The sequence below is a fragment of the Heteronotia binoei genome, chromosome 2 (assembly GCF_032191835.1).
Source record: "Heteronotia binoei isolate CCM8104 ecotype False Entrance Well chromosome 2, APGP_CSIRO_Hbin_v1, whole genome shotgun sequence".
Classification (NCBI taxonomy): domain Eukaryota; kingdom Metazoa; phylum Chordata; class Lepidosauria; order Squamata; family Gekkonidae; genus Heteronotia; species Heteronotia binoei.
In genome coordinates this window covers 191,906,088-191,926,841 of record NC_083224.1, presented here as the reverse complement: position 1 = coordinate 191,926,841, position 20,754 = coordinate 191,906,088, and the positions used below count along the sequence as shown (strand labels likewise).

The window sequence follows — 20,754 nt, the reverse complement described above, 5'->3', positions numbered from 1 at the left end:
TTTCCTCAGGGAGGTGGGTGGGGCGAGAAGGGGGGCATTTCCTCGGGGAGGCAGGTGGGGCGAGAGGGGGGCGTTTCCTCGGAGGCGGGTGGGACGAGAGGGGGGGCGTTTCCTCAGGGAGGCGGGTGGGGTGAGAGGGGGGTGGGGCGAGAGGGGGTGTTTCCTCAGGGAGGCGGGTGGGGCGAGAGGGGGGCGTTTCCTCAGGGAGGCGGGTGGGGCGAGAGGGGGCGTTTCCTCAGGGAGGGGGGTGGGGCGAGAGGGGGCGTTTCCTCGGGGAGGTGGGTGGGGCGAGAGGGGGCGTTTCCTCGGGGAGGCGGGTGTGGCGGGAGGGGGTCGTTTCTTCGGGGGGGGGTTGGGCGAGAGGGGGGCGTTTCCTCAGGGAGGTGGGTGGGGTGAAATTGGGGACATCCGGGTTTGGGTACCCACTCAGCTGTGAGGCTAGACTTGCTCATCGTCATGCCCTCTCAGCCTGATTTCCTTCTGTGGGGAAGGACTGGAGCACTTTGCTTGCCACCTTGGAGGAAGGGGGTGACAGTATCAGCAGCTGAGAGCCGGCATGTGAAGTGCCCCAAACCAGTTGAGGTGGAGTGGCCTGCAAGGCAGAGGCTGCAAACAGCCTCCTGTTCTTGTCGTGTCTTGGTTTTCGGGAGGGCAGGATTCCTGGCCCACAGGCTCACATGCGGCAGTGCTTTCATGCTTTCTTTTCTTTGACCACAGTGACAAAGAACAATGTCTTTATGCCATCAAGCTTTTGCGAACCCTCAGCAGGAAACTCTGACTCAGAACCAGGTGAGCCTCTGGACCTCACTATCTGTCTGCTGTGTGGGGAAGAGCCGCCCATAGAGAGAATACTTTTATTTCATAACACAGAAAAATTGCCAGACTTCTTCAAGTCAGTATTACACCTTTGTTGATAAATGGTAGCCAAGTGCAGGAAAGGGCTGTCTTGCTGCCATCTTTTATTTGTGCCCACTGAGCAATTCCCCCCACCCAAATACATTCCTGCAGTGTTCCAAATGTAGCTTAACCAGTTTCTGTCAAAAAAAAGTGAATCTGGAGAGCACCGTTCGTAGGGACTCCCATCAGGGTTTTTTGTGGCAATTAGCGGTTGATAATCTTCTTCACTTAGAGAATAATTCTCAAAGCCTTGTAATACATACCCTGGTGAAAGCATGGAGTCTTCAGAGGTTGGCTGCTAGGACAGGGGCAAAAGTCATCTGGTTAAATGCAGGATCAGGTGTGACTTGTCAACTGGAAAGAAACTCCGCCCTCTCTCTCAAGAGATCTTTGAGAGATTAGTATGGCTTGCCAGCTGACCAGAGAGAGCAATACAAAATACAAACCGTATATAAAGCCTTAAAAGTGATTTTATCGAAACAGAAAATTACTATTGCACACTCACAAAAGGACAATAGTTCAAAAGACAAGCAACAAGTCTCTAACAGTGGGAAATCCACAGGCGGGTTAGTGGCTTACAAGTCCGCGTTCTCGCTCCGTTTAAATGTCCTCAAGAAGACGTCTATATGGACATTTAAACGGAGCGAGAACACGGACTTATAAGCCACTTAACCCGCTTGTGGATTTCCCACCATTAGAGACTCGTTTGTCTTTTGAGCTATTGTCCTTTTATGAGTGTGCAATAATCATTTTCTGTTTTGATAAATTCACTTTTAAGTCTTTACACACAGGTTGTATTTTGTATTGCTATTTTCTACTGCGTGCTTCTTGTTTTTCTACTTGTTTGTGATTGACTTGTTTTTCTACTTGTTTGTGTTTGTGGAATTCACTGCCACAGGAGGTGGTGGCGGCCACAAGCATAGCCACCTTCAAGAGGGGTTTAGATAAAAATATGGAGCAGAAGTCCATCAGTGGCTATTAGCCACAGTGTGTGTGTATGTATAAAAATTTTTGCCACTGTGTGACACAGAGTGTTGGAGTGGATGGGCCATTGGCCTGATCCAACATGGCTTCTCTTATGTTCTTATGATTGGAGAGGGCAAGGAGGCCAGGTATGGCTCAGGAAGAAGAGACAGCTAGGGTTGGTAGTCCTCTGTGCCCCATCCTCTCCCTTGGCTGTCTGATTGAGTGACTATATGCTGTGAATTCCAGAGGAGAAGAGCACAGGATTCCGGCTCAAACCGCCCACCCTTATCCACGGCCAGGCACCCAGCGCAGGTAAGCTCCTGAACCTTTCTGACATCCCCCCTCCTCCTCCTCCCCACCTACCTTGTCCATTGAATAGGAGGTGCAGCTGCATAACAATCCCTGGATTAGGAGAGCGGGTAGCCAGCCAGACACCCACCAGGAGCTTTGCAGCTCTGGAGAAGCCCGCGCCACCCTTTCTCCACTTCTTATATGATTTTGGGCGGTGGGTGGTTTGCTGGCCTTTTGACTGTGCGTGGGGGAGGTGGTGGTCAAGGAGAGCCCCGGGTGTGTGACAAGCAGTAGCATACCTTTTTGTTAGCTTCATCTCCCACCTCTGCAATTCTGAAGAGCCAGTTTGGTGTAGTGGTTAAGTGTGCGGTTTGATTCCCCGGTCCTCCGCTTGCACTTGCTGGAATGGCCTTGGGTCAGCCATAGCTCTGGCAGAGGTTGTCCTTGAAAGGGCAGCCGCTGTGAGAGCCCTCTCCAGCCCCACCCACCTCACAGGGTGTCTGTTGTGGGATAGGAAGGGAATGGAGATTGTAGGCTGCTCTGAGACTGTCCTTGAAAGGGAAGCTTCTGGGAGAGCCCTCTCAGCCCCACCCACCTCACAGGGTGTCTGTTGTGGGGGAGGAAGGGAAAGGAGATTGTAGGCCGCTCTGACACTCTGTCCTTGAAAGGGCAGCTTCTGGGAGACCTCTCTCAGCCCCACCTGCCTCACAGGGTGTCTGTTGAGGGGGAGGAAGGGAAAGGAGATTGTAGGCCACTCTGAGACTCTGTCCTTCAAGAGGCAGCTTCTGGGAGAGCTCTCTCAGCCTCACCCACCTCACAGGGTGTCTGTTGTGGGGGAGGAAGGGAAAGGAGATTGTAGACTGCTCTGAGACTCTGTCTTTGAAAGGGCAGCTTCTGGGAGAGCTCTCTCAGCCCCACCCAACTCACAGGGTGTCTGTTGAGGGGGAGGAAGGGAAAGGAGATTGTAGGCCGCTCTGAGACTCTGTCCTTCAAGGGGCAGCTTCTGGGAGAGCTCTCTCAGCCCCACCTGCCTCACAGGGTGTCTGTTGAGGGGGAGGAAGGGAAAGGAGATTGTAGGCCACTCTGAGACTCTGTCCTTGAAAGGGCAGCTTCTGGGAGAGCTCTCAGCCCCACCCGCCTCACAGGGTGTCTGTGGTGGGGGAGGAAGGGAAAGGAGATTGTAGGCCGCTCTGAGACTCTGTCATTGAAAGGGCAGCTTCTGGGAGAGCTCTCTCAGCCCCACCCCCCTCACAGGGTGTCTGTGGTGGGGGAGAAAGGGAAAGGAGATTGTAGGCCGCTCTGAGACTCTGTCCTTCAAGGGGCAGCTTCTGGGAGAGCTCTCTCAGCCCCACCCACCTCACAGGGTGTCTGTTGTGGGGGAGGAAGGGAAAGGAGATTGTAGGCCTCTCTGAGACTCTGTCCTTGAAAGGGGAGCTTCTGGGAGAGCTCTCTCAGCCCCACCCACCTCACAGGGTGTCTGTTGTGGGGGAGGAAGGGAAAGGAGATTGTAGGCCTCTCTGAGACTCTGTCCTTGAAAGGGCAGCTTCTGGGAGAGCTCTCTCAGCCCCACCCACCTCACAGGGTGTCTGTTGAGGGGGAGGAAGGGAAAGGAGATTGTAGGCCACTCTGAGACTCTGTCCTTGAAAGGGGAGCTTCTGGGAGAGCTCTCTCAGCCCCACCCCCCTCACAGGGTGTCTGTGGTGGGGGAGGAAGGGAAAGGAGATTGTGAGCCGCTCTGAGACTCCAATATCTTCTTCTTCTCACTTCTCTTTCCAGGCGTCCCCAGCCAGAAACCGAAAGAACAGCAGAAGAGCGTGTTACGCCCGGCCGTGTTGCAGGCCCCACAGCCGAAGGCTTTCTCACAAGCAGGTCAGTAGCGGGCTAGGTCTTGATTTGGTGTCTGTTTTCTGATTATAGATGCCCCCCCCCCCCCAAAAAAAATGGCTGTCGATAAACTAAAGTGCAGAATACGGCAGCAGTCAAGGGAAAGTCCCTTTAAAGCATTGAGCAGCATTAGAACTCCTAGTCAACAGGGCAGTCCATTGCTCAGAAAGGCTGCCCTAAACAAATGCCTTTCAAGTCACACTGCAGGGCTAGCGGCTGTCGCAATTCCAAAGGCCTGTGCCCCGTAACTCAGTGCAGCAGGTGCCTGGTGGGAAAGGAGGAAGGTAGCAGCCGGCAATTAAATTGTGCGTGTAGAAAGCTTTTCCCTTAAGAATTATATTGGGTTGTTAGGGAGGGACGGTGGCTCAGTGGTAGAGCATCTGCTTGGGAAGCAGAAGGTCCCAGGTTCAATCCCCGGCATCTCCAAAAAGGGGTCCAGGCAAATAGGTGTGAAAAACCTCCGCTTGAGACCCTGGAGAGCCGCTGCCAGTCTGAGAAGACAAGACTGACTTTGATGGACCCAGGGTCTGATTCAGTATAAGGCAGCTTCATATGTTCCTATGTTGTTTGGGGAGGGGCTGTAGCTGAGCGGCTGGACGTGAGCTTTGTGTCTTTTTTTTGAAAAAAAAGATTATTTGGGAAAGAAGTCTCCTCTTTGCCTGAGAGTTTGGCAGACCCCTTCCGAGCTTCAGACTCTGCGCATCGCAGCTTCATACCAGTCTTCCCTCTAAGCTGAGTTGATGTGAGCTAGCTCACAATTTTTTCGCCTCCGGCTCACACATTTGGTGTCCCAGCTTATGAAAAAATGGCTCCAGAGCAAACCGATACAGTAGCTCACAACTTTAATGCCACTAGCTCGCAAAGTAGAATTGTTGCTCACAAGACTCCACGGCCGAGAGGGAACATTGCATCATACCACCCTGAGCATAAACTGCAGCAGAGCTCGGTGAAGTTCAATCTCTTGCATCTCCTGTTGAAAGCCTCTGGCACTTCTCCCTGCCCAAAGCTTTGCAGAGCCCCTGCTAGGCCCAAGAGACGATACTGGCCTAGGGCACGGGTGGCCAAACTGTGGCTCGGGAGGCACATGTGGCTTTCGCGCACATTGTCTGGCTCTCGAAGTCCCCACTGCCTCGTTGGCTGGCCTGAAGAAGGCATTTGTCTCTTTAAATCACTTATCCAAGCCAAGCCAGCCTGATGGCTTGAAGAATGCATTTAAAGTTAAAGTTGCTTTCTTTCCACCTCTCCCTCCCCATCTTCCTTCCTTCCTCCCTTCTCTCAAACATTCATGTCTTGCGGCTCTCAAACATCTGAAATTTATTCTATGTGGCTCTTACGTTAAGCAGCGGCCCCGTGGCGCAGAGTGGTAAAGCTGCAGTACTGTGATCTGAACTCTCTGCTCACGACCTGAGTTCTATCCCAGCGAAAGCTGGTTCAGGTAGCCAGCCCAAGGTTGACTCAGCCTCCCATCCTTCCGAGGTTGGTAAAATGCATCCCTAGCTTGCTGGGGGGAAAGACTGGGGAAGGCAATGACAAACCACCCCGTAAAAAGTCTGCCGTGAAAGCAACGTCACCCCAGAGTCGGAACCGCCTCGTGCTTGCACAGGAGACCTTTCCTTTCCTAGTTAAAGCTGCTGTACTGCAGTCCTAAGCTCTGCTCACGACCTGAGTTCGATCCCCAGCAGAAGCTGGGTTTTCAGGTAGCCGGCTCGAGGTTGACTCAGCCTTCCATCCTTCCAAGGTCGGTAAAATGAGTCCCCAGCTTGCTGGGGGGAAAGTGTAAAAGACTGGGGAAGGCAATGGCCAACCACCCCGTAAAAAGTCTGCCAAACGTCGACTGCGGGGTGACATGACAGAGGTTTACAAGACTATGCATGGGATAGAGAAGGTAGAGAAAGAAGCACTTTTATCTCTTTCTCACAATACGAGAACTCATGGACATTCAATGAAATTTCTGAGCAGTAGGGTTAGAACAGATAAAAGGAAATCCTTCTTCACCCAAAGGGTGATTAACATGTGAAATTCACTGCCACTGGAGATGGTGGCAGCTACAAGCATAGCCAGCTTCAAGAGGGGATTGGATAAATCTGGAGCAGAGGTCCATCAGTGGCTATGAGCCGCAGTGTATTTTTTTTTTGTCCAAAAACTTTTTTATTGAATTTAGTAAACATACAAATAAAGCAATCAATGACTGTATCTGCAATCATTCTTTGTGTATAAGCATAGCATACCAGCAGAAAACAAAATATATATATATACACAAAATACAAACAAAACAACACATACATACATTCACACATACATACATACTTGGCAGCTGAATTAAAAAATAAGTACTCTGTCCATATGTTAATTACATCAAATTAATAATGTCATAATATCTACCAGGAATACATGTACGCATCTGATCTACAGGACTAAAAGAAAATTTAAGAAATGGAAGCCACTTGTACATCAGAGAATCTTTACCTTCTGAATTATTTATATTGCATAAACTATCTGCTATCTTGTCCATAGCATAAACCTCCCAGATTTTAGCATACCAGGCTTTAACTGGAGGAATATTGGGAGATTTCCAAAATTGGGCTAACACCATTTTAGTAGCAGCTAGTAACAGGGATATCAGGGATTTATTGAGAGAAGTAATAGAAATACCTTTCCAACAGTCAAGCAAAATGAGTTCCAATCTTAAGGGTAAACTATAGCCCGTGATATCCTTGATTTTTGCCACAATTACTGCCCAAAACGACTGCACCCTCGGGCAAGACCACCAGCAGTGTATAAATGTGCCCACCTCTCCACAATTTTTCCAACATTTGGAGGATTGATTTATCGCCATATGGCTTAATCTCTGAGGTGTTAAATACCACCGGAACAAAATTTTTTGAGTTTGTAATTGTATATTCAATGATTTTGAAACAAACGAAGATGACCAGATTTGTTGCCAAACATCCTCCTGAAAATTAATTGAACTATTCCTTTGCCAAATTTCTTGATAGGATAACAAATCAACAGCATCAATGTCTAGCAAACCCTTATAGATAAATGAAATCAGTCCCTTCCGCTTTAAAAAAGGAGATTGTAGCAAGGATTCAAAGAAAGTAAGAGGTCGATTGAAATTGTATTTCTTTGAGAGTGATGTCACCAAGTTGTTAGTTTGCAAGTATTCAAACCATGGGATTTTTGTCCCACCAGTTTTCTCTTCTAAAGATTTTTTGTCGAGCACTTTTCCATTGGACAAAATATCCAAAAACCTATAAAGATTATATTTTTTCCAAATTGGAAAAGACTTGTAAAAAAACCCCGGTTGAAACCAAGAAACATCCATAAAATGAGATAGTGGAGACATAGGAGGGGCTAAAGAGAGGCGGCGTTTGTCCCAAATCAGCCGCAGTGTATTGATGGAACTCTCTGTCTGGGGCAGTGATGCTCTTTATTCTTGGTGCTTGGTGGGGGGGGGGGGCAATAGTGGGAGGACTTCTAGTGTCCTGGCCCCACTGGTGGACCTCCTGATGGCACCTGGGGTTTTTGGTCGCTGTGTGACATGGAGTGTTGGACTGGATGGGCCATTGGCTGGATCCAACATGGCTTCTCTTATGTTCTTATGTCTGGGGCAGTGATGCTCTGTATTCTTGGTGCTGAGGGGGGGCAACAGTGGGAGGGCTTCTAGTGTCCTGGCTCCACTGGTGGACCTCCTGATGGCACCTTTGGTTTTTAGCCACTTTGTGACACAGAGTGTTGGACTGGAGGGGCCATTGGCCTGATCCAACATGACTTCTCTTCTGTTCTTATGTGACACAGAGTGTTGGACTGGATGGGCCATTGGCCTGATCCAACATGGCTTCTCTAATGTTCTTCTGTCTGCTGCAGTGATGCTCTGTATTCTTGGTGCTTGGGGGGGGGGGGCAACAATGGAAGGGCTTCTAGTGTCCTGCCCCACTGATGGACCTCCTGATGGTACCTGGGTTTTTTCGCCACTGCGTGACACAGAGTGTTGAACTGGAGGGGCCATTGGCCTAATCCAACATGGTTTCTCTAATGTTCTTCTGTCTGGGGCAGTGATGCTCTGTATTCTTTGTACTGAGGGGGGGCAACAGTGGGAGGGCTTCTAGTGTCCTGGCCCCACTGGTGGACCTCCTGAGGGCACCTTTGGTTTTTGGCAACTGTGTGACACAGAGTGTTGGACTGGAGGGGCCATTGGCCTGATCCATCATGGCTTCTCTGATGTTCTTATGTGTGACACAGAGTGTTGGACTGGATGGGCCATTGGCCTGATCCAACACGGCTTCTCTTCTGTTCTTATGTGACACAGAGTGTTGGACGGGATGGGCTGTTGGCCTGATCCAACATGGCTTCTCTTATGTTGTTCTGTCTGGGGCAGTGATGCTCTGTATTCTTGGTGCTTGGTGGGGGGGTAACAGTGGGAGGGCTTCTAGTGTCCTGGCCCCACTGATGGACCTCCTGATTGTACCTGGGTTTTTTGGCCACTGTGTGACACACAGTATTGGACTGGAGGGGCCATTGGCCTGATCCAACATGGCTTCTCTGATGTTGTTCTGTCTGGGGCAGTGATGCTCTGTATTCTTGGTGCTGAGGGGGGGGGGGCAACAGTGGGAGGGCTTCTAGTGTCCTGGCCCCATTGGTGGACCTCCTGATGGCACCTTTGGTTTTTACCCACTGTGTGACACAGAGTGTTGGACTGGATGGGCCATTGGCCTGATCCAACATGGCTTCTCTTCTGTTCTCATAAGCTTGAGCTTTGGGTTCAAATCTTTGCGCAGTCATGAACTTGCCATGTGGCTTTGGGGAAATCCTTTCCATGTGCAAGCCCTGCCTCAACGTTCTGTCTGTAAGATCAGGTGTGTTGGTCAGTGCATGATTCTGAAGCACTTTGTGCTGTTGCAGCGTGAGCTGAGCAGGAGTGGTGTTCTGAGAAAGGGCTTCTCTGGGTCAACTGCCAGCCCCCGCTGCTTAGCTGTGTGCAGATCTCCGTGTGCCTTGCGCGTGGCCCTCGCCCTGAGATTTGGACAGGTGTGCAGATGGCACTGCTGCCAGTAATCAGGGTGCAGAGCGTGCAGCAGACTTGCTGCCGTTTCCTGTGGCGGGCGGGGGTGGGGTGCTGCGTGGCCCAGCTCTGGCTGCTGACAGGCTCTGCTGCTACTCATTACAGTTCCGACCAGTGGGACGAATGGCGTCAGCATCCCTTCCAATCCCGTGGCGGCCCCATCTGAGCCCGTGAGCAACATGACGCCAAAATCGCCCGAGTCGGAGGAGAAGGTGAGTCTGGGACATGATTCTGAGGAGCCCACGGGGGGGGGGGGGGTTGCGTCTGTGTGTTGTGTTTCTCTTTTTTTGTACTTAAATTTTTATTTTTTCTAAAAAATCCACAAACGTTAAACAAAATAAACAAAAAACCCCATAAGTATATATATGTTATATACATAGAACAATATTAATAAGAGCACTCTTACAGTCTTCTATTAATTCATAGTTTTGCTTTTACAATCAATATTTCAAATATATTATCTATCAGTATACTATATTATATATAAAAAGCTTCAATAATACGAGAAATTTGTGTACCTTTTTGGAATACAGTTTTCAAATTCTTCTTCTAAGTTGATGTAATTAAAAAATGGGAACCTTTTTTCAATAAAATTGTGTTCTTTCTGTGGTAAGTCACTTACCCTTATCTGTATGGCTAGTTTATCTAATGCCGCTATTTCCCATACTTTAGACATCCATTGTTGTTTTGTAGGAGACGCATCTCGCTTCCAATGTTGAGCTATCAGAAGTTTAGCCGCCATGAGTAATAGAGTTGGCAATTCTTTTTTTAGAGCCAGTTTGGTGTAGTGGTTAAGTGAGTGGACTCTTATATGGGAGAACCGGGTTTGATTCCCCACTCCTCCACTTGCACCTGCTAGCATGGCCTTGGGTCAGCCATAGCTCTGGCAGAGGTTGTCCTTGAAAGTGCAGCTGCTGTGAGAGCCCTCTCAGCCCCACCCACCTCACAGGGTGTCTGTTGTGGGGGGAGAAGATATAGGAGATTGTAAGCCGCTCTGAGTCTCTGATTCAGAGAGAAGGGTGGGGTATAAATCTGCCCCCACCTCACAGGGTGTCTGTTGTGAGGGAAGAAGATACAGGAGAATGTAAGCCGCTCTGAGTCTCTGATTCAGGGAGAAGGGCGGGGTATAAATCTGCCCCCACCTCACAGGGTGTCTGTTGTGAGGGAAGAAGATACAGGAGAATGTAAGCCGCTCTGAGTCTCTGATTCAGGGAGAAGGGCGGGGTATAAATCTGCCCCCACCTCACAGGGTGTCTGTTGTGAGGGAAGAAGATACAGGAGAATGTAAGCCGCTCTGAGTCTCTGATTCAGGGAGAAGGGCGGGGTATAAATCTGCCCCCACCTCACAGGGTGTCTGTTGTGAGGGAAGAAGATACAGGAGAATGTAAGCCGCTCTGAGTCTCTGATTCAGGGAGAAGGGCGGGGTATAAATCTGCCCCCACCTCACAGGGTGTCTGTTGTGAGGGAAGAAGATACAGGAGAATGTAAGCCGCTCTGAGTCTCTGATTCAGGGAGAAGGGCGGGGTATAAATCTGCCCCCACCTCACAGGGTGTCTGTTGTGGGGGGAGAAGATATAGGAGATTGTAAGCCACTCTGAGTCTCTGATTCAGAGAGAAGGGCGGGGTATAAATCTGCAATTCTTCTTCTTCTTCTTCTTCTTCTTTTTTTACTGGAGAAAGTTTTAACGTGTTGCGTTTCTTACGTTTCTGCAGTTGGACGGCTCTGATCGGTTTGCGATATAGAGGCTCCTTTATTTTAAAAAATTCAGTGGAAATAAAAAGGGGCCTTGTGGCCCCTTAAAGGCTAGCTAAATTCTATTTAGGCATAAGCTTTGATAATAATATAATAATAATAATAATAATAAATTTTATTTCTATCCCGCCCTCCCCACCTCAGCAGGCTCAGGGCGGCTAACAACATTTTATAAAAACATACAATAATAATAATAAAACCTTTAAGTTTAACAATATAAAACATCAACAATAAACTTAATAACATTAAAAACCAGTTCAATAAATACAGTTATTCTGCGGTATAGTTCTTCAACCGCATTGGCGGCTCCTTAATTTCTGATCTTCCTAACAGTCCGGGTGTGCAAATTTAAAAAGGACGGTCTTGCAGGCCCTGCGGAACTGCTCAAGGTTCCGCAGGGCCCGCACCTCCTCGGGGAGTCGGTTCCACAGAGTAGGAGCCGCAATCGAGAATGCCCGTGCTCTGGTGCTCTGATATTTAATCTCCTTCGGCCCGGGGATGGTCATTAGATTTTTCCCGACTGACCTCAGTGCTCTCTGGGGTTCGTATGGGGAAAGACGGTCCCTCAGGTAGGCAGGTCCTCGGCCATATAAGGCTTTAAAGGTAACGACCAACACTTTGTACTGGACTCGGTATACAATCGGCAGCCAGTGCAGTTCACGCAGCCCCGGCTGTATATGCTCCCGTTTTGGGAGTCCCAACAGCAACCTGGCTGCCGCGTTCTGCACTAGCTGCAGTCTCCGAGTCCGGCACAGAGGTAGCCCCAAGTAGAGGGCGTTACAGTAGTCTAGTCTTGAGGTGACCGTTGCGTGGATCACTGTTGCGAGGTCCCGGCGCTCGAGGAAAGGGGCCAACTGCCTTGCCCGCTTCAGATGGAAGAATGCTGACTTGGCAGTGGCTGCTATCTGGGCCTCCATTGATAGTGAAGGCTCCAGTAAAACACCCAGGCTCTTTACCTGGCGCGCTGCTTTCAATAGCGCACCATCGAAGGCCGGGAGAGCTATTTCCCTTCCCAGAGCGCCGCGACCCACGCAAAGGACCTCTGTCTTCGCTGGGTTCAGTTTCAGCCCACTCAGCCTGAGCCATGTCGCAACAGCCTGTAAAGCCTGATAGAAACGATACTGCTGCAAAGTGACCAGTGAAAGGGAGAGGGAACCTCTGGAAGTTAATGAGACTCTCTGAATGTTTATGAGATATTTTAAATTTGTTGTATTTAATTGGATATGTTTAATTTATTGTTATTGCAATGTTTGGATGTTGTAGGCCACCCCGAGCCCACCTTGTGGGATAGGGCAGGGGTATAAATCACAAAATTAAACTAAATTAAACCCCGTCCCTCCTCTCTCCTTAGGACAACCCGTGTCAGAAAACGGAGCCTCCCCACGCTGCCGAAGCTGAGAAGTGCAAAGCGGCTGAGCAGAACGCCCCACAGTCCTTTGTTTTCGGGCAAAACCTCAGAGATCGAGTGAAGGTACCTGTCTTGCTGCTTGTGGTGAGCCAGTGGGGCTGGGCTGGGGCTTCGCGTTTGCACGGCTGCGTCCTGCCGAGAACCTTGTGCAGGACTGCCTGCCTTCGGCAATCCCACCCAATCTGCTCTTTAAAAGTTATGTGCCACATGATCTGAATTGTGTCCCGGTTAAAGCCAAATTCCTTGTGTCTTTAAACAAGTGAAATGGCAGTCACATAATTTCACATAATTTCTTTGGCGTCTTTACTGCTTTCCGTCAAGAGCCAGTTTGGCGTAGTGGTTAAGTGTGTGGACTCTTATCTGGGAGAACCGGGTTTGATTCCCCACTCCTTCGCTTGCACCTGCTGGAATGGCCTTGGGTCAGCCATAGCTCTCGTAGGAGTTGTCCTTGAAAGGGCAGCTTCTGGGAGAGCTCTCTCAGCCCCACCCACCTCACAGGGTGTCTGTTGTGGGGGAAGGAGATAAAAGAGATTGTAGGCTGCTCTGAGACTGTCCTTGAAAGAGCAGCTTCTGGGAGAGTTCTCTCATCCCCACCTGTCTGTTGGGGTGTCTGTTGTGGGGGAGGAAGGGAAAGGAGATTGTAGGCCGCTCTGAGCCTGTCCTTGGGGGGGAGGAAGGGAAAGGATATTGTAGGCCACTCTGAGACTCTGTCCTTGAAAGGGCAGCTTCTGGGAGAGCTCTCTCAGCCCCACCCACCTCACAGGGTGTCTGTTGTGGGGGAGGAAGGTAAAGGAGATTATAGGCCGCTCTGAGACTCTGTCCTTGAAAGGGCAGCTTCTGGGAGACCCCTCTCAATCCCACCCGCCTCACAGGGTGTCTGTTGTGGGGGAGGAAAGGAAAGGAGACTGTAGGCTGCTCTGAGCCTCTGTCCTTGAAAGGGCAGCTTCTGGGAGAGTCCTCTCAGCTCCTCCCACCTCACAGGGTATCTCTTGTGGGGGGAGAAGATAGAGGAAATTGTAAGCCGCTCTGAGTCTGATTCAGAGAGAACGGCAGGGTATAAATCTGCAATTCTTTTTCTTCCTTCCATCATCATTGTTTCTGCTCAGTTGAGGGCTGCTGGTGACTCCTTTTCCCCTGGAGATGTCTGTAGGCATAGCCTGAGCACTCTCCAGCACACAGCTTTTGCAGCCCTGAGGACTAGGAATTTTGCTGGATGCCTCAGGAAAATAAATCTGCTGTTCCTCTGCTCTCATCCGTAAGAGAGAAAGAAAAGCCCCAGGGTGGCAAAAGGCTTCTGTACTTAACAAAACTTTAAAGTATTTAACATCTGTAGTTAAGAACAATATATGAAGTTACAAAGCCCACTATAACGAGGAAAATCTACAAACGTCCGAGTAATACAGTATGCGGTGTGGCACAGTCCAGTAACCCAGTGTGAATGCAGGTTGCTCTTAACAAATGGATGTCAAGCTAGTCCAAAAGTGTGGCTCAGCCAACAGTATTATTCTCTGGCCACTTCAGATTTGACCACCATGAGAAAGCAGAGCTGTACCGGTAATCGATAATATCCAGTTTCGAGTAGCCTTAGTCTTCAGCTCGCATAAATCTCAGAGCAGTGTCCCCATGTCTGAAATGAATACCCAAAGGGGAAAAAACATATTCTAGCTTTCGGGATGTCTGTCGCCTTCCTTTGGATTGAAATATGATCGTTCTACTCTGAGGCTTCGTGTCCTAGCGTCCAGCACCTCACTGTTCCAGAAAATTCTGAGCCTAGGAATAGAAAGATGATATTTTAATCCGAAGGAAGGCGATTCTGGGAAGCTGAGGCTGGGAAGGATTTTCTCTCTGCCTGAATCTCCGCAAAGCCATTGCTTATCACAAGACGCCCGGTGTGCCTTCATCTGTGTTCCTCAACACTGCGCATCTTATCGCAGTTAGGAGATGAAGGGGATGACTCCGCTGACCTGCCGAATGCCCGGCTCCCGAACTCCGAGACGCTTCCGGCCACCAACTACTTCCTGCAGTACATCAGCTCCAGGTGGGAGAGAACGCTCATCATTGCGCCCCTCCCTTTGGACACTCCTGTGGGGCATCACAGAGCTGGATCATTGCCGCCAGGGTGGGGGCTGGGACTCCTTAAACCCATGGCCTGAAAAGAGCTTTCCTCTCTCTCTCTCTCTCTCTGTCTGTCTGTCTCTCTCTCTCTCTCTGCAGCACGGAAAACTCGACACACAGTGCCGACACCTCCAGCACCAAGTTCGTGTTCGGGCAGAACATGAGCGAGCGGGTTTTGGTGAGCATTATACCGTTCTTTCACCTTCCCCCGGATCACAAAAGTAGTAGGCGTCCACTTTGGTATGTAATTAACGCTCAGAGCAGAAGCCATGCGATAGCTTCTCCCAGATGTGCTAGAAATGCATTCTGCTGAATTACTGTTCTTGGTTTAAGTCCCCACAGACTTGGGGCCAGTTTTAAGTTAAAAAGGTCAAGGTAGTCCCCTGCGCAAGCACCGGTCGTTTCCGACTCTGGGGTGACGTCGCACGATGACGTTTTCACGGCAGACTTTTTGCAGGGTGGTTTGAGCCCTTATATCTCTATGTCTATGACAGGGGTGGCCAACGGTAGCTCTCCTGATGTTTTTTTTTGCCTACAACTCCCATCAGCCCCAGCCAGCATGGCCAATGGCTGGGGCTGATGGGAGTTGTAGGCAAAAAAAAACATCTGGAGAGCTACCGTTGGCCACCCCTGGTCTATGAAGTCAAGAGTCAGGACGACTTAATGGGGGATGCTCTTATTTAGCTGTTGCGTTACACTGCCAGAAGAAGGGCCGTTTCCTCAAGATACTTTCAGATCAGCGCTTTTGCGGTTACCCCATGAGAGTCGTGGGTTCCTTGCCCCATACCTTTTTCTACCGTCCAAAGCGTGTAACAGCCAGAGAGACACTTCTTAGAAAAATGGCTAGTTTAGTATCCGGCCACATCTGACACCTCATGATTAAGATTATTTTTGAGTAGCTTCTGCAAAAACTGTATTGTGAACATAGCAAACTTGTTTTAATGTGATTTTTAATTCTTAAATTGTGTTTTATAGCGTATGGCCTTTGGGCTGTTAAACTTGAATAAACTTGAACTGCCTTGAGGAAGCAGAGGCAGCTAAATAGGATCCCTCATTAAGTCCTCCTGACTCTTTTCTGGTGTAGATAGATCCAGGGGGGCAGCCGTGTTGGTCTGAAGCAGTAGAACAAAGAAGGAGTCCCACAGCACCTTTAAGACCGACAACGTTTTAGGGGGAAGACATTAGGGTCAGAAGTGATAAATAGGGAACTGTGTAGTTGGTACGAGCTGCCACCTTTTTCTCCCGTCTTTTGAGGCAGAACAGGCCCATCGATCTGCCAGTTCTGTTTTGCCTTGCGCTTTCGGATGCGTGGGCACCAGTGACTATCTGGGGTTCCACCTGGTTTTCTCAACCCCTGGAGGGGCTTCTCTCTCCCTCTTTTGGATCATTGACTGCCACCACCTGGCCTTCGTAGGAATAACCTCCTGAGAGGACCAGGGCTCCCGGCTTCCTTTCCTTGCACTGCTACTCTAAGGCAGGGCTGGGGAACGTCCGTCCCGAGGGCTGTGTGCTGCCCTTGAGGTCACTTGGTGTGGCCCTCGGGGATTGCTGGGCCAAACCAAGCTATGTGGCAGCCTCCCTGGGGTCTGGCTGGCCAGCAAGGATCATGGGGCCCAGCCACGCTCGAAAAGCAGCCTCCCCAGGGCCAGGCAGGGATCACAGGGCCCAGATGTACTGTGCGGCAGCCTCCCTGGGGCCTAGCTGGCTGTTCGGCCAGAATTGCTTCAGGGCCCGGAAAAGTTACTGTCACGGTTCGCTTTGCACTTGATTATCCCAGAGGGTGTGGCCTAATATGCTAATGAGTGTGTGACCTAATATGCTAACATTAGGGGATGTGGTCTAATATGCTACTGAGTTCCTGCTGGGCTTTTTCTACAAAAAAGCCCTGGAGCTATGCATTTGCCTAGGGCGGTGGGCCGTGTGTGTGTGTGTGTGTGCGCGCCAGATTAGGCTCTCCCCACATGACTTCAAATAGAAAAACAATTATTTGCATATTAATTTTGCTGGCCTGAATCATTCTCCCTCGGCGGAGCACTGTTTTTTAAGTTGATAATTTTTTATGGCCCGCCAATGATGTTATAAATATCCATATGGCCCTTGGCAGAAAAAAGGTTCCCCACCCCTGCCCTAAGGCCTTGCCTTGGGCTTACATCTCCTACTGCTAGTGGCAGGTTACCGTGAGCTTGCTGCACTTTCACCCCACCGGGGATCAGCCGCTTGCCAGTTGACTGAAACCCCACCCTCACACACGCACTCATTTTAAAGTCTTGTGTTTGAGCGATGGTGTCTAGGTGGGACAGAGAACAGCTTCCAGCATTAAAAGTTAGAAGGTATTGATTAAAAAGAAAGCATCTAGATGGGTCCTGTCAGCACAGCGACAGTCAAAGCGATGGTATTCCCAGTAGTAATGTATGGCTGTAAGAGCTGGACCATAAGGAAGGCCGAGCGCAGAAGAAGAGATGCTTTCGAGCTGTGGTGCTGGAGAAGACTCTTGAGAGTCCCTTGGACTGCAAGAAGATCCAATCAGTCAATCCTAAGGGAAATCAACCCAGACTGTTCCCTTCCTGGAAGGTCAGATGCTGAAGCTGAAGCTCAAATACTTTGGCCCCCAAATGAGAAAGGAGCACTTCCTGGAGAAGACCCTGATGCTAGGAAAGACAGAAGGCAAAAGAAGAGGGGGATGGCAAAAGAGGAGATGGCTGGACAGCGTTACTGATGTGACTAACACGAATTTGAGCAGACTTCGGAGGAGGGTGGAAGACAGGAGGGCCTGGCGTGACTTGGTCCAGGGGGTCGCAAAGCTCAAATACTTTGGCCACCCAATGAGAAGGGAGCACTCACTGGAGAAGACAGAAGGCCAGAGAAGAAGGGGATGGGAAAAGAGGAGATGGCTGGACAGTATTACTGATGCAGTTAACACGAATTTGAGCAGACTTTGGAGGAGGGTGGAAGACAGGAGGGCCTGGCGTGACTTGGTCCATGGGGTCGCAAAGAGTCAGACTCGACGGTGCGACTGAGCAACAAAAAAACCGCCTCTGTGCCAAGGAGTCTTATTGGCTCTGTTTGCCCCGCCCCCTGTCAAAGAGTCCCTTCCTGAAGTCACCGGGAAAAGGCCTTTCTAGCATTTCAGATCTCCAAACTCTCTCTCCCAGCTGGAGGTGTGACTTGACCATCACATTGTCTCTGGCCCTGGCAGTTAGCATTTCTGAAGCCTGAGCAGATGAGGCTTTACTCCCCTTCCCTCCCCCGCAACTGTTCTCTCCTAAGAGGGATAGAAAGTTCTTTAAACTCAAGGCTGAAGGCTTCCATGCAGCCCAGACCTCCAAAGTAAAACACGTTTCTCCACATCCTCCCTATTGCAGGAATTTTGGTCATCCAACCGAATGGGTTTTCCTCACCTTCTGGGAGTGGTTCTCCCAGGGAGAGGGGGCCTCTAAGTAGTGTTCCCGCAACAGCTAAGACTGTGGAGTCTGTGGAGAGGTCCCTCTTTGCTGGCTTTTCATGGACTGTGAAAAAACTTTCTTAGGGCTTTTAGTGAGTGACATTTATTCTGGCCTACCACATTCACTTTGGAGCCAGTTTGGTGTAGTGGTGAAGTGCGCGGACTCGTGTTTGGGAGAGCCGGGGTTTGATTCCCCACTCCTCCACTTGCAGCTGCTGGAATGACCTTGGCTCAGCCAGAGCTCTCACAGAGGTTGTCCTTGAAAGGGCAGCTGCTGGGAGAGTCCTCTCAGCCCCACCTGCCTCACAGGGTGTCTGTTGTGGGGGAGAAAGGAAAAGGAGATTGTAGGCCGCTCTGAGACTCTGTCCTTGAAAGGGCAGCTGCTGGGAGAGCCCTCTCAGCCCCACCCACCTCACAGGGTGTCTGTTGTGGGGGAGGAAGGGAAAGGAGATTGTAGGCCGCTCTGAGATTCTGTCCTTGAAAGGGCAGCTTCTGGGAGAGTCCTCTCAGCCCCACCTGCCTCACAGGGTGTCTGTTGTGGGGGAGAAAGGAAAAGGAGATTGTAGGCCACTCTGAGACTCTGTCCTTGAAAGGGCAGCTTCTGGGAGAGTCCTCTCAGCCCCACCTGCCTCACAGGGTGTCTGTTGTGGGGGAGAAAGGAAAAGGAGATTGTAGGCTGCTCTGAGACTCTGTCTTTGAAAGGGCAGCTTCTGGGAGAGCTCTCTCAGCCCCACCCGCCTCACAGGGTGTCTGTTGTGGGGGAGGATGGGAAAGGAGATTGTAGCCCGCTCTGAGACTTTTGAATGGAGGGTGGAATCTAAATCCAATGTCGTCGTCTTCATCATCTGTTTTTATTGGTTTTAATGTTTTGTATGTCTCATTGCAAGAGCACACTAGCTGTGTTGGCGGGACTTGGCTTAATTCCTGCTCCTTAGAGAAAAGGGTTCTCTTTTGTTCCCCCTCTAATCCCCAGACCCTTGTGTGCACATAGTGACTGTGCATACTTGGTTGTGTACACAGGACCGGCACATGGGAGTAGGCAGCCACCTAGGGCGCCACCTGGCCTAGGTGCACCACCAGGCGACCCCTCTCCCCAGACCCGCTGCCTTCCTGACTTCGCTGAGGCTGAGGAAGCCACAGCCAAGTCAGGGGGGCATAGCAGCGAGCGCGATCAGAGCCCGGCTCTAAACACGCCTTCTGCCTTCTGCCTTCTCGACCTTGCCCAGCCCTCTCCCACTTCAGGGAGAGCTGGAAGAGGTCCTTCCAGCTTCCTTTGAAGCAGGAGAGGGCCAGGCATGGGGTGGGCCAGGAGTTCAAGCTTTGTGCCCCCCCGATGATGTCTCTTCCAGTGACATCATCGGGGCGCACGTGCGAAGAGAACAGGCATGGGGTGGGCCAAGAGTTCAAGCTTCATGCCCCCGATGATGTCACTTCTGCTGACATCATCGGGGCGCACGTGCGAAGAGAACAAGCATTGGGTGGGCCAAGGTATTGGGTGGACCAAGAGTTCAAGCTTCACGCCCCCGATGATGTCACTTCTGGTGAAATCATCAGGGCGCACGTGTGAAGAGAACGAGCATGGCGTGGGCCAAGGCATGGGGTGGGCCAAGAGTTCAAGCTTCGCACCCCCCGATGATGTCTCTTCCGGTGACATCATCGGGGCGCACGTGCGAAGAGAACAAGCATGGCGTGGGCCAAGGCATGGGGTGGGCCAAGAGTTCGAGCTTCACGCCCCCCGATGATTTCACTTCTGGTGACATCATCGAGGCGCACGTGCGAAGAAAACAGGCATGGGGTGGGCCAAGAGTTCGAGTTTCACACACACACCCCCCCCGATGATTTCACTTCTGCTGACATCATCGGGGCGCACGTGCGAAGAGAACACTTGGGGGGACGGCCTGGGATGTGAAAACCATTAGCGCCGGGCCTGTGTCTCTGACCCCTCCCCGTTGAAATGGATTGTGTTTGTTGGGGAGGCAAAAGATAGAGGGATGGGGGGGGGGCAGAGGTGCAAGAATGTTGAGAATCTCTTTCAGTCGCTGCTGCTTTGCCACCTTTCCTGGCGGTGTTTTAAGTGGGCAGGTGTGCCTCCTATCTGAGGGCATGAAACGGGCTCTGACCTATATACATTTTGGCCACAAGCTGTTAGCCTTTGAAGTTGCCCCAGAACCTTTCCTTATCTTGGATGCAACAGACAAATGCAGCTGGTTTTTTTTGGAAATGTATTTAAATTTTATGTTTACATAAATTAATTTATATTTCTATTATTTTTCCCTCATAACTCTTAGCCAGGGGTGTCGATCTCATGAGGGCCAGATCTGACATAAATGAGACCTTGTCGGGCTGGGCCGTGTCGGGTTGGGCCGAGCTATCTCAGGCCAAGCCATGTTTGTGCCTATTTAAGGCTAGGTAGCAGAGATATAAACTTTATAAAGTACACAAACACCATTAAATATATATCGTAAAAAACCTAGGAAAGGAAAGGTCCCCTGTGCAAGCACCAGTCGTTCCGACTCTGGGGTGACGTTGCTTTCACAACATTTTCACGGCAGACTTTTTACGGGGTGGTTTGCCATTGCCTTCCCCAGTCTTTTACACTTTCCCTGGGTATAATTTTACCGACCTCGGAAGAATGGAAGGCTGAGTCAACCTTGGGCCGGCTACCTGAATCCAGCTTCCGCCGGAATCGAACTCAGGTCGTGAGCAGAGAGTTCAGATCACAGTACTGCAGAACTGCTGCTTTACCACTCTGCGTCACGGAGCCGCTTCTGAAACTTAAAACATGTGTTTTTTAAAAACCTAAAACATGCTTTTTAAAGTTTTAAAAAATTTAAAACATTCTTAAAATGTTAGCACTTGTTGGTCTTAAAGGTGCTTTCTTTGTATTTCTCCCATGGGATCCAAGGAACTGGGCAAGGGAAGCTCTGGCTCTTTCC

General features: G+C 50.3%; 1 protein-coding gene across 5 annotated transcripts in view; it reads left to right on the top strand.

Annotated features, from left to right (window-relative positions):
* RANBP3 (RAN binding protein 3) overlaps window positions 1–20,754 on the top strand; it is a 63,473-nt gene that overhangs the window by 28,013 nt on the left and 14,706 nt on the right. For 2 of the 5 annotated variants that reach the window (XM_060232751.1, XM_060232755.1), the window contains 7 exons: window positions 718–789; window positions 2,110–2,175; window positions 3,931–4,023; window positions 9,206–9,312; window positions 12,205–12,345; window positions 14,196–14,299; window positions 14,476–14,554. In XM_060232751.1, the coding sequence (XP_060088734.1) occupies window positions 718–789; window positions 2,110–2,175; window positions 3,931–4,023; window positions 9,206–9,312; window positions 12,205–12,345; window positions 14,196–14,299; window positions 14,476–14,554 (662 nt within the window). The remainder of the gene's footprint in view (window positions 1–717; window positions 790–2,109; window positions 2,176–3,930; window positions 4,024–9,205; window positions 9,313–12,204; window positions 12,346–14,195; window positions 14,300–14,475; window positions 14,555–20,754) is intronic. The other 3 variants (XM_060232753.1, XM_060232756.1, XM_060232754.1) reach the window with 2 other exon arrangements.